The following is an 11,512-nucleotide window of genomic DNA, read 5'->3' as shown; positions in this document are numbered from 1 at the left end:
ACAAATGTTGGATCCTTCACCCTCATCTTAAGCCGGCGAAGTTCAAGGCAAATCTCTCGCAAGAAGGGGCGAGTGGTCACAGTACCGGTCCTATGAACCAAGGAGGCGCAGCAGCTACGGCCATGGCAGTAAGGAGTGTTCCTTTTTATTTTCCATGCAAAAAAGTGCCATCAACGACCACCACCTTCCTCATAAACGGAAATCCAATTATGCTTGCACCAAATGCTAGAAACAGATACTTAAATCTTTTAGAGTCATCCACTTCAAGATTGGTAAATGTTATAGGATTTGCCCTTTTTATCATGTCCAAGTATGCAGGTAGCTGCAAATATCCACTCTCTGGACTACCACTAACCAACTCACAAGCATATCTTAGTGTTCGATAAGCTTTCCAATATCCAATCTGTTAACGTGAGAAAATGATAATGTTAATATTTGTATGTAGCGTAGACGTAGTATAAAATGATAGGAAATAAAATAGTACCTTGACATCAAATCGTTTATTTAAGGCTTCTGCAACATGCTTTGGCAACACCTTGGGTCCGACTCCACCTACGAAATCCTTGTATAAAATTCCAAGTATCTCATGCGTTGCTTGTCGGGTACGTGATGAACGCTCTGTAACCGAACATGTATGATCTGAAACAAAAACACGCACTTGAAACTTTGGATACTCTTTTGTTGGTGTAGCTCGTACCCTCCAAAAACATCCTTTTACCCAGCACTTGACAATCAATAGAGATGGTGTGGATTTATAAACAAAATAATCAAACTTCTGAACCAAGGTTAGTATCCTTAACCTTGTTTCCAAGTGCTCTTTTCTTTCATAACACTGTCCAACAGCCAAATCAAGAGACGACAATTCCAACTTTGCAAAATGTTCATCATTCTTTTGCTCTTCAATATAAATACCAGTACTCCTCTTCTTCAATGGTAATTTAGTTTTTTCTTCTTCTTCTGGTGGAATCCCATAGTTGGTAATGTTCATATATTTTACCTTGTTTTCCCTTAGTTTCTTCACAACTTTTGCATCTTTTGCTATCCATTTAGGCCATTATTGTGTAGCTTTAGGACTAATCATGCATTAGAGTATAGTTGCATTGCATTTGCATCTTTTCATGCATAAACAGGTGATTTTGGAGCTTAAGGATCATGGAAGCAATGCTGAGGAGAAGTGAAGCAATCATGAGGAGAAAACAAGAGAGTTAAGGCTGAAGAATCAAGGTACAAAGTCCAACTCGACCGCACACTCGACCAGACACTCGACCGTGTGCTGAGAAGAACTCGACCGAGTGGAGAATGCACGAGAGAAGCCAGCTCGACCAGCCACTCGACCGAGCACTGGTCGAGTTGACCGAGCCATTGACTGCTTTGACTTTTTGTATTTTTAGGGCTTCCACCTCATCTCCTATATAAGGCCCTTGTACCTGCAACCACCAAGAGGCCAGCTTTTTAGAGAGTCTAAAACCTAGTTTTTACTTTTTTAGAATTATTCCTTTTGCACTTTTATTTTTTATAGATCTTGTACTTCTTTTAAAAGGAGAAAAACAAAGGATTCTTGGATTTTGTTGGTTCCATAACTTTCAAGATATTAAGAATTCGTGTTTGATTCCTTCTTCAATATTGTAGATCTTTGCTTTATCTATCTAATCATGCAAGTTTCATCATTTTCTGGGTTTATGACTTTGATGTTCATCATGTGTTCTTGTGAGTAGTTGCTTAGGATCTTGAGGATGGGTTAGGATGGGCTGTGTTTGTGGTTTGTTTGATTTGGTCAAGCCTTATTGTTGTAGATCTCTTCTAGGCTAGATGTTCTTAATGCTGATCCTATATCTGAGAGGGTAGGATCTGATTTCAAGCCTCTTAGCATCACACCAATGTCTAAGGAGCATAGATAAGGCTAGATCTAGAGATTATCATTAGGCTTGCTAAGAGATTAGAAGTCTTGTTTGATTTTTGACATATTGCTTAATGCCTGCTTGTGTAGATTCTTTACTTTGTGAGAACAAGTCTAGAGATGCATGAGTTTGATTGTTTCTTGCCATGAGAGTGGATTAAACATGTCTTAGAAATATATGTCTAGAGATTAGCTCAAGTTGTTTGAGATTTGTTGACCAAGTTAGATGACCTCAATCATAGTCCAGCCCATGAATCCCTCCTCAAGACCTTCCTTGTTTATTGATTTCTTAGCTTAAATCCTGTTGTTTGATTCGTTTTGGTATTGCTCTGTTTTTCTTGTGTTGCTCTGTTTTGCGTATTTGTCCAGCTCGACCATGCACTCGATCAGCACTCGATCGAGTGCTTGCTCGAGTTCCAACCCAGAACTTGTGTTTATGATTTGTGTTTGTCCTGTCTCACCCTAGTTGCATTTCTGTTGCATTCATTTAGTATCATGTTCATTACTTACCTTGCATTAGTTCAATACTTGCATTTCCATAGTTTCTATTTCTGTTTGTCATAATCACTCTGTTCCATTTGCATTTACCTCCTAGTTCTTGTAGTTTTACTTTCTGCACTTTCCATTTCATCATAGGATTGTTAGTGACAAACAACCTTTACATCTGGCTTGACTTAGACTCATATGCACATCTTGATTGTTCACAAACACTCAGATTGGATTGACACCTCTTATACTACAATTGCATAAGGGGAATTGAAACACCCTGACATCCATTCATTCATAAGTCATCATTCCATACATCATTCAACCACCACACCACAAAAGTAGTCAGTTTCAATTTGGCGCCGTTGCCCATTTGAGTGTTTATTTGTGACAATTAGGGTCATTATTAGTCTAAGTTTAAGTTCTATTCCTACCTTGATCACTACTAATCTCGATTCTTCTTCTGATTGTCTGTGTTGAGTTTCAGGTACCAACTCGACCATCAACTTGAGCTAGCACTCGACCGAGTGATGATCGAGTACCTGATCGAGTCACACCCCAAATACATTTGTCTTCTCATCTCAGTCAGCCCGACCTTCAACTCGAGCCTGTGATCGACCGAGTCCCTGTTCGAGTCAGTAATGATGTACCACAACAGTATGTTCAATTACATACCCATGCAACATCAACCAGTCTACCAGACTGAATTGTATCCCTCTCCATGGTTCCAGACCTCACAAGCTCAAGAACCTGACTTAAGAGCTATGATGCAACAACTGTTGCTTGGGCAAGCCACTAAGCAGATTGAGGAAGCAAGGCAGTTTGCTGAGCTGCACCAAACGTTGAATTCTTATTCTACTGGACTGAATAACCAGTTGGAGAGACTGAGCTCTACAATCACGAACATGGAAAGTTGCATGGCTTGTACTTCCTCTCCTACACCAAACCAACTTCAACACCCAAGGGAATGCACTGCTAAGGCCATTCATCTCAATGAGGCACTTGTCACTGAGGACAGTGAAGTCCAAGTTTGGGGGAATTCATCAGTTACTGAAGCCCCAAGTGACATTTGTGCAAAGCAAAAGGAGGTCGACATTGCACTCGACCAGGAACTCGAGCAGCCACTCGACCGAGTGCATGCTCGAGTCGTCGATCGAGCTGGAGACTCCGAAGCTATCAAACCTGTTAAGTACATACCTCCTGCTTACAAGCCTCCACTACCATTCCCAGGGCGTTTCAAAGCACAGAGGATTAAGGAACTAAGGGAGATCATTGAGAAAAAAGAAATGTTGGCTAAGCAACAAGAGGAAGAAAGGGTTTTGAAGGAAGAAGCTATGGTTGAGAAACAAGAGGAAGTGTTGGCCATACAAGAGGTCATCATTGCTTACCAAGAAGAGGAGAGAGGACCTGCCTTGGAAAAGTATGAACCATATCCTCTCTATAGAGATTTTCTGCTTGATTTGTCAAAGAAGAAGGCTCAAGCTCAAGATGAGAAGGATCTTGAGGACCTTGGCGGAGTGATCATCCCAATTAAGCTTAAGGATCCAGGGCCATTCTATCTGCCTTGCACAATCAGTTACCTCCACTACAACCAATGCCTTTGTGATTTGGGAGCTTCAACAAGTGTGATGCCATACTCCATAGCACAAAAGCTAGGGAGAACTGATTTCAAATCCACCAACCTCCATGTATGCCTAGCTGATGGGTCAAACAGAGAAGTAATTGGAAGGTTGGAGAATGTCCCAATCAAGATAGGGAAGGCAAGGGTTCATACAGATTTTGTGGTGTTGGAGATGGACAAGGAACCTGAAGATCCAATCATTCTTGGGAGGCCATTCTTAGCCACCGTTGGAGCAGTCATTGATGTCAAGGAAGGTCTTGTGACTTTGAACATTGCTGAAGATGTAGTTATGAAGTTCAACATCTATAACCCAACCAACCTTCCTACCATTGATGATCAGCCTTTTACTATCAAGGACAAAGGTGGTCAAGGAAGTTTAAGTGATAAGGCAACTCCAAAGGCTGAGCTCTCACTTCAAGAAGATTATGTGGAAAAGCTTAAGAGGACAGTTCAAGAGTTGACTAGTATGGTTGAGGATCTCCAAGTTAAGCTGAACAAGAGGTCTTTGAGGAAAGCAAGACCAAGGCTCAAAATCAAGAAGAAATATGGTTTGTGTGTTAAGGGTGAGGTGATTAAGGATCAACTTCACAATGACCAAGAGGTTCCAGGGAGGATTTCATCACCTCCTTGGTATCTAGATCAAGTCTAAGAAGGAAACAAAAGTCAAGCTTAGTGACTTTAAACAAGCTCACTAAGGAGGAAGTCCCTAAGGTATCCTTTGTAAATATGGTTTATTTTCCTTGTAGTTCTGATGTGTTTTCTTTTATGTTTGTGTTGGACAGGCCTTTAGGTGAAAATGTAGTTGGGTAAGGAGAGATTTAGACTTGGAGAAGGAGACTCGCAGGCCCACTCGACCTGCCCACGAGAGGTACTCGACCGAGCTAGAAAGGAATTAAGGCCCAGAACGATCAAGTGGAGGGAAGAACAAGAAGAAAAATTTTGAAATTTCAAAATTTGGTCAAGGTGCTCGACCGTGTACAGTCGAGTGTGGGGTCGAGTGGCAGCAAAAAGCAGGTCAAAGATTCCCATTTCAAATTTGAATGGTATGGACGCTCCACCCTTGTCTCTTTGTCTCCTTAGCTTCTTTATATAGACCTTGCACGAGATTATACCTCTCAGATTCTCTCATTTGCTCAAAACAATTAAATTCAAGTTTTAAAGTCTCTCTCATAGCTTATCTTTTGCTCAAGCTTAGTTCTTTCAAGTTTATGGGTCACTAACCTATTAACTTTGAGCTTTGAGTCTATTCCCTTCAGTTCTTTTTGAAAAATGTCTTCAAGATCACTAGGAAGTCTCAACAAACCGCTGCAAACTCCATGGAACGTCATGATGCTAGCCTTGAATCAAGAGGAGAAGCTGGAAGAGCCACTCGACGCCCTACTCGATCATGCACTTGACCGAGTGGCGGTTTGAGCAGCCGGTCGAGCCAGATGCCGTGTCCAAGGAGAGAGTCAGTTTAGGAAGATCCTGAGAGGACTGAAAGTGAGGAGGAAAGGGAGCCAACTCTCAATGAGTTCATGAGGAGACACAAGGCCAAAGGGAAGAGGCCAGCAGTTGAGGTTGAACAAGAGGAGAGTGAGAATGAGAGTGAGGAAGAAAGTGAAGAAGAAGAGTTAGAGGATGATGGAGAAGCTGAGTCTTGTGGGTTGTCAAAGAGGCAACATTATGATGCTTTCATGAGAATGGAGTTCTTAGGGACTAGATATCCACGCAAGGAAACCATGGAGAAGCTAGCCATTGATGAAGATGTGGAGTATCTCTTTGAGAAGAGCAACCTAACCAAGTTTATGAGGCTTTGCATGGAGGGCTACAAAGAAGAGAGTTGTGAGTTCCTAGCCACTGTCAAGCTGACCACATATGCAAGGAAGGATGCTGAGTTAGGAGCTGGTCACATTGCTTTCACAATCAAGGGGAAGAGGTATGATCTTTCAATGAAGAAGATAGCCAATGTGTTTGGTTTTGAGGTTGGGAGCAATAGGAGTTTGATGATTCCAAGAGAAGAACTGTATGCTGTGTGGGAAACCATTGGGGACAACAAATACTACTCATCCTCCAACTCCAAGAGCTCAAGGATAAGGAGCCCAGTCCTAAGGTACTTCCACAAGGCTCTTGCCAACACCTTCTTTGCTAGGAAGGAAACTGGGAACATTAATGAGGGGGAGCTAAAGATGATTGATTTGGCTCTCAATGGAATCATCTTTCAAGCAAGAAATGGTACCATCATTCTTGGGAGCACTGTGGAGACTGACCTAGCAATGGTACTCATTGACCACATGATTCAATTGGGAAGTTGGGTAGGCAAGTTGGAGAACAAAGGATCAAGAGGAGCACTAACCATTGGAGGCATCATTACTTCAATCCTACAAGCTGCTAAGGTTCCACTTAGAGGAGAAAGGGTTTCACCAAGATGGATTGACTCTAGCTACCTCACCTCTACTCTCATCCTAGCCAAGAAGATGCATCAAGGGAATCACATTTTCAACTTTGAGCTTCCAACACTTGGGAAAAAGCAACTGATTTTGCCTAACCAAGAGCTCACCACCATTCAAGAAGGAGCCAACATTGACTTTTGGCCAGATGAGGAGCATTTGTTTGATGGGATAGTTCAACCTAGAGTTGGGGAAGCTGGGAATGCACAAATGGCTGATGGGGAGGAGCAATTTTACTTTGAGGATTATGAGCTCAACCCAAGAGATAGTAGAGGAGTGAGGGAGACTACGAAGAGATTAACTCTTTTGCAAAAATGGAACAAATGGCATGGGAAGAGGTTTGATAAGCTGAAGAAGAAGGTGACCAACATGGCTAAGTCTATCAAGGGCTTAAAGAAGGAGATAGCTGAGTTGAAGAGTGGGAATTCTTCACCTACACCACCAAGCCCTTTGAGGAGGAGTAGCTCAACTAGAGCACTTTCTAGAGTTGCGAACCTTGTGGAACCAGCTAGGGCTTCAATGTATGAGCCAAATCAGAGGAAGAGGAGCTCAAGTACCCGAGAACAACAATTTTCAAGGTTTTCAACTGGGTCACTCGAGCACCCACTCGACCGAGCACCCCAGATGCACTCGGCCGAGTTCCAGCCCAGATCACCATATGGCTTCCCACCTCCAGCTGCTTATCCAGGATATCCAGGTTACCCTCCCATCCCACCCCAGTACTTCATGGATCCAGCACTCTACCAACAGTTCTACCAGCAGCAAGGTCAGAATTTTGACACTCGTGGTCCAGCTCGACCCCCCCCCCACTCGAACACGTACTCGACCGAGTCCCGATCGATCCCCATCGTCGAGCTGCCCCAATCTCCACCTCCAATTCATCAACGAGATCCCAATTACACCTTTGACAACATGCAGGAGGATGTAGACAGTTTCTTCTCCAATCCTTGAGGTACCACTATCACCTTCACTTGTAGATACCATTGCATTTGATGTTGTGTTTTGTTTTTGATCTTGAAACCTCAATCAAGTTTCTTTCACACAGAGGATTGTGTGATTTAAGTTTGGGGGAGGGTTTGAGATAGCATTTGACATTGTGTTTTGTGATTCTTATTTCAAATTTTTAGCATCATCATGTTAGTATTTGCATATCATCTAAGGCATAGAAAAACCCTAAAAATTTGAAAATTTTTGAAAAAATCTTTATTAAAAAAAAGAGTGTTCATGTAGTTTGCATTGCATATTAGGACCTTGTTTAGCATGTTTCATGTAGGATTGTATAGTATTTGCATTAAGGATCTATGATGAGTATTCCCTTGTTAGCTTGTTTATTCACTAGACTAGGATCAATGCCCAAGTTAATAGTACTTTGATGCTAGTTGAGTGGTTAGAAGCATAAGATTGAACCAAGCCTTGAATTCCTACATTGCATTTGGTCTAAATTGAAGCATGTTGAGATTTGAAACCATTTCCTATTTATAAGAACCTAATATTGACTTTCAATTATCAATGTGTGCATTGCTTTAAACTCATGGATACCATATACATATTTGGATCATCTTCTTCCTTTTTACCACTCTTGTTGATCCAAGTAGCTGATTTCCTCATTAAGAATCAGTTCCCCTACCCCTAAACCAAACCTTCTTTCAAGCCATGTTTATTCTTGTGTGCGTGAGGCCTATTTTTGGGATTGAGCTTGGTAGATAGTGTTAGGTTTGAACTGACAAGAGTAAAGCCTTGTGTAGTTCTAGTTTGCATTTTTCAAACTAGATACGACTAGGTGGTTCACTTGTTGGGTTTGGGACTTGGCTGTTATGAAAAGAAAAGAGGAAAAAGAGAAAGAAAAGAGGGTAGAGTCTTTAAGAGGAGAATGTGTTTAAGTAAAAGTCTAGTGAAAGGATGGGAAGTAAAAAATGTTGAGAAAAGAAAGAAAAGGAAAGTCTAGCAAAGTGCTTATATGTCTTAAGAATAAGAAGAAAAGAGAACCATAGCAAATAAGTAAGAATCCCCCATCCCACTAGAAAGATCAAATAAGAAACATCTCCTAAGACTTGAAAACCAAAAGAGAAAAGGGTGAAAAAGAAAAGAAGAAGTTAAAGGGTAGAACTAGGATCATTTGGGTTTAGATTGCTAGGATAAAACACTTTGGGAGCCTTTGGGTAGACAAGGTTTTATTCTTGTATGTGTCTAGGTGTTCTTGCCTTTAGCATTCTTCTAAAGCTCAATCCATTTTCATGAGAGAACCTTGGTATTGATAAGCCCTACTCTAAAAAGAGACCATCATTGTCTCAAAGCCTTTATTTCCAAGCCAAATGAGTTTAAGCATTGCATAGAATTGATTCATGTTCTTGATTAATGAATGTTAAAGGAAATGGTTGATTTGAATGCATGTGGATGTCTAAGGCTCAAATCAATAAAGGTTGTGATATGCTTGTCTAAAGTCTTTAAGTATAGCTCATTCAACTTGCATCATAGTACTAGTAACTTGGACATTAATTCTAGATAGTCTATTTGCAAGCTTTAGGAGCTGAGATCCCACTTTCAAACCTCACCTACCTTCTTTTTTCTTGATTATTTGCTTGAGGGCAAGCAAAGACTAAGTTTGGGGGTGTTGATGTTCATATATTTTACCTTGTTTTCCCTTAGTTTATTCACAACTTTTGCATCTTTTGCTATCCATTTAGGCCATTATTGTGTAGCTTTAGGACTAATCATGCATTAGAGTATAGTTGCATTGCATTTGCATCTTTTCATGCATAAACAGGTGATTTTGGAGCTTAAGCAGCATGGAAGCAATGCTGAGGAGAAGTGAAGCAATCATGAGGAGAAAACAAGAGAGTTAAGGCTGAAGAATCAAGGTCCAGAGTCCAACTCGACCGCACACTCGACCAAACACTCGACCGGGTGCTGAGAAAGATTCGACCAAATGGAGAATGCACGAGAGAAGCCAGCTCTACCAGCCACTCGACCGAGCACTGGTCGAGTTGACCGAGCCGTTGACTGCTTTGACTTTTTGTATTTTTAGGGCTTCCACCTCATCTCCTATATAAGGCCCTTGTACCTGCAGCCACCAAGAGGCCAGCTTTTTAGAGAGTCTAAAACCTAGTTTTTACTTTTTTTAGAATTATTCCTTTTGCACTTTTATTTTTTATAGATCTTGTACTTCTTTTAAAAGGAGAAAAACAAAGGATTCTTGGATTTTGTTGGTTCCATAACTTTCAAGATATTAAGAATTCGTGTTTGATTCCTTCTTCAATATTGTAGATCTTTGCTTTATCTATCTAATCATGCAAGTTTCATCATTTTCTGGGTTTATGACTTTGATGTTCATCATGTGTTCTTGTGAGTAGTTGCTTAGGATCTTGAGGATGGGTTAGGATGGGCTGTGTTTGTGGTTTGTTTGATTTGGTCAAGCCTTATTGTTGTAGATCTCTTCTAGGCTAGATGTTCTTAATGCTGATCCTATATCTGAGAGGGTAGGATCTGATTTCAAGCCTCTTAGCATCACACCAATGTCTAAGGAGCATAGATAAGGCTAGATCTAGAGATTATCATTAGGCTTGCTAAGAGATTAGAAGTCTTGTTTGATTTTTGACATATTGCTTAATGCCTGCTTGTGTAGATTCTTTACTTTGTGAGAACAAGTCTAGAGATGCATGAGTTTGATTGTTTCTTGCCATGAGAGTGGATTAAACATGTCTTAGAAATATATGTCTAGAGATTAGCTCAAGTTGTTTGAGATTTGTTGACCAAGTTAGATGACCTCAATCATAGTCCAGCCCATGAATCCCTCCTCAAGACCTTCCTTGTTTATTGATTTCTTAGCTTAAATCCTGTTGTTTGATTCGTTTTGGTATTGCTCTGTTTTTCTTGTGTTGTTCTGTTTTGCGTATTTGTCCAGCTCGACCATGCACTCGATCAGCACTCGATCGAGTGATTGCTCGAGTTCCAACCCAGAACTTGTGTTTATGATTTGTGTTTGTCCTGTCTCACCCTAGTTGCATTTCTGTTGCATTCATTTAGTATCCTGTTCATTACTTACCTTGCATTAGTTCAATACTTCCATTTCCATAGTTTCTATTTCTGTTTGTCATAATCACTCTGTTCCATTTGCATTTACCTCCTAGTTCTTGTAGTTTTACTTCCTGCACTTTCCATTTCATCATAGGATTGTTAGTGACAAACAACCTTTACATCTGGCTTGACTTAGACTTATATGCACATCTTGATTGTTCACAAACACTCAGATTGGATTGACACCTCTTATACTACAATTGCATAAGGGGAATTGAAACACCCTGACATCCATTCATTCATAAGTCATCATTCCATACATCATTCAACCACCACACCACAAAAGTAGTCAGTTTCAGTTGGCAAAGTTCTCATCGTCAGAATCTGTTCCATCAGAATCGTCACAATAATCGAATCTAGTTTCGTCATCGTCAGCATCATCATCATCTTCCTTAGCGACAACATCTTCAACATAAACATCTTCCACTAAATTTTCCTCGTTTCTTGAACGTTTCCTATGTAACGTTGGATCAACTAAAGGGCACTTTTGATTCGATTCACACACAACTTTTTCCTTCACTTCAACACAAAGTCGTAAAGTATCCCTTTTCAGTTGCCCCAAAAACGTGTGAAACTGTCGTGTATTACCAATAAATACTGGAGGTGTATCACTCGGTAACTTCTGTAAAAGCATCTTCGAAATCTTGTAACTCAACCCAACATCATATACTTTGTCATCCAAACAGAAATCCTCATATACCATTTGAATACAATAATCATAACTCGTTTTGTTGTTACACTCTAGAATTCGACAACCTCTCTTATTATCCACAGCAAACAACCATTTCGATTCCTCAAAGATCCACTTACCACATACGAGAATCACTTGCTCCATGTGACATCCAGTTCTTTGATACGTGAGAAATTACGGTCACAAACCCAAAACAGAAAAAGTGAAGAGAAAACCCACTAAGATTTAGAACCCAGAACCGAATCTTAGATGATCCCAAAAGAAAAAAAAACCATCGGAATTGATTGGATAAAGAACACAAAAGGAAAAAAATA

General features: G+C 40.5%; 1 protein-coding gene across 1 annotated transcript; it reads right to left on the bottom strand.

Annotated features, from left to right (window-relative positions):
- Window positions 1–504: 504 nt before the first annotated feature.
- On the bottom strand, window positions 505–11,342 carry LOC147945727 (uncharacterized). The gene is given in 3 exon segments (XM_087509347.1): window positions 505–561; window positions 563–981; window positions 10,814–11,342. Coding segments are annotated over 3 exon segments (1,005 nt in total).
- Between the last annotated feature and the right edge of the window lie 170 nt (window positions 11,343–11,512).

This window comes from Camelina sativa, chromosome 4 (assembly GCF_030686135.1).
Source record: "Camelina sativa cultivar CO46 ecotype springtype chromosome 4, ASM3068613v1".
NCBI lineage: Eukaryota > Viridiplantae > Streptophyta > Magnoliopsida > Brassicales > Brassicaceae > Camelina > Camelina sativa.
This window is presented reverse-complemented; position numbering and strand designations above follow the sequence as displayed.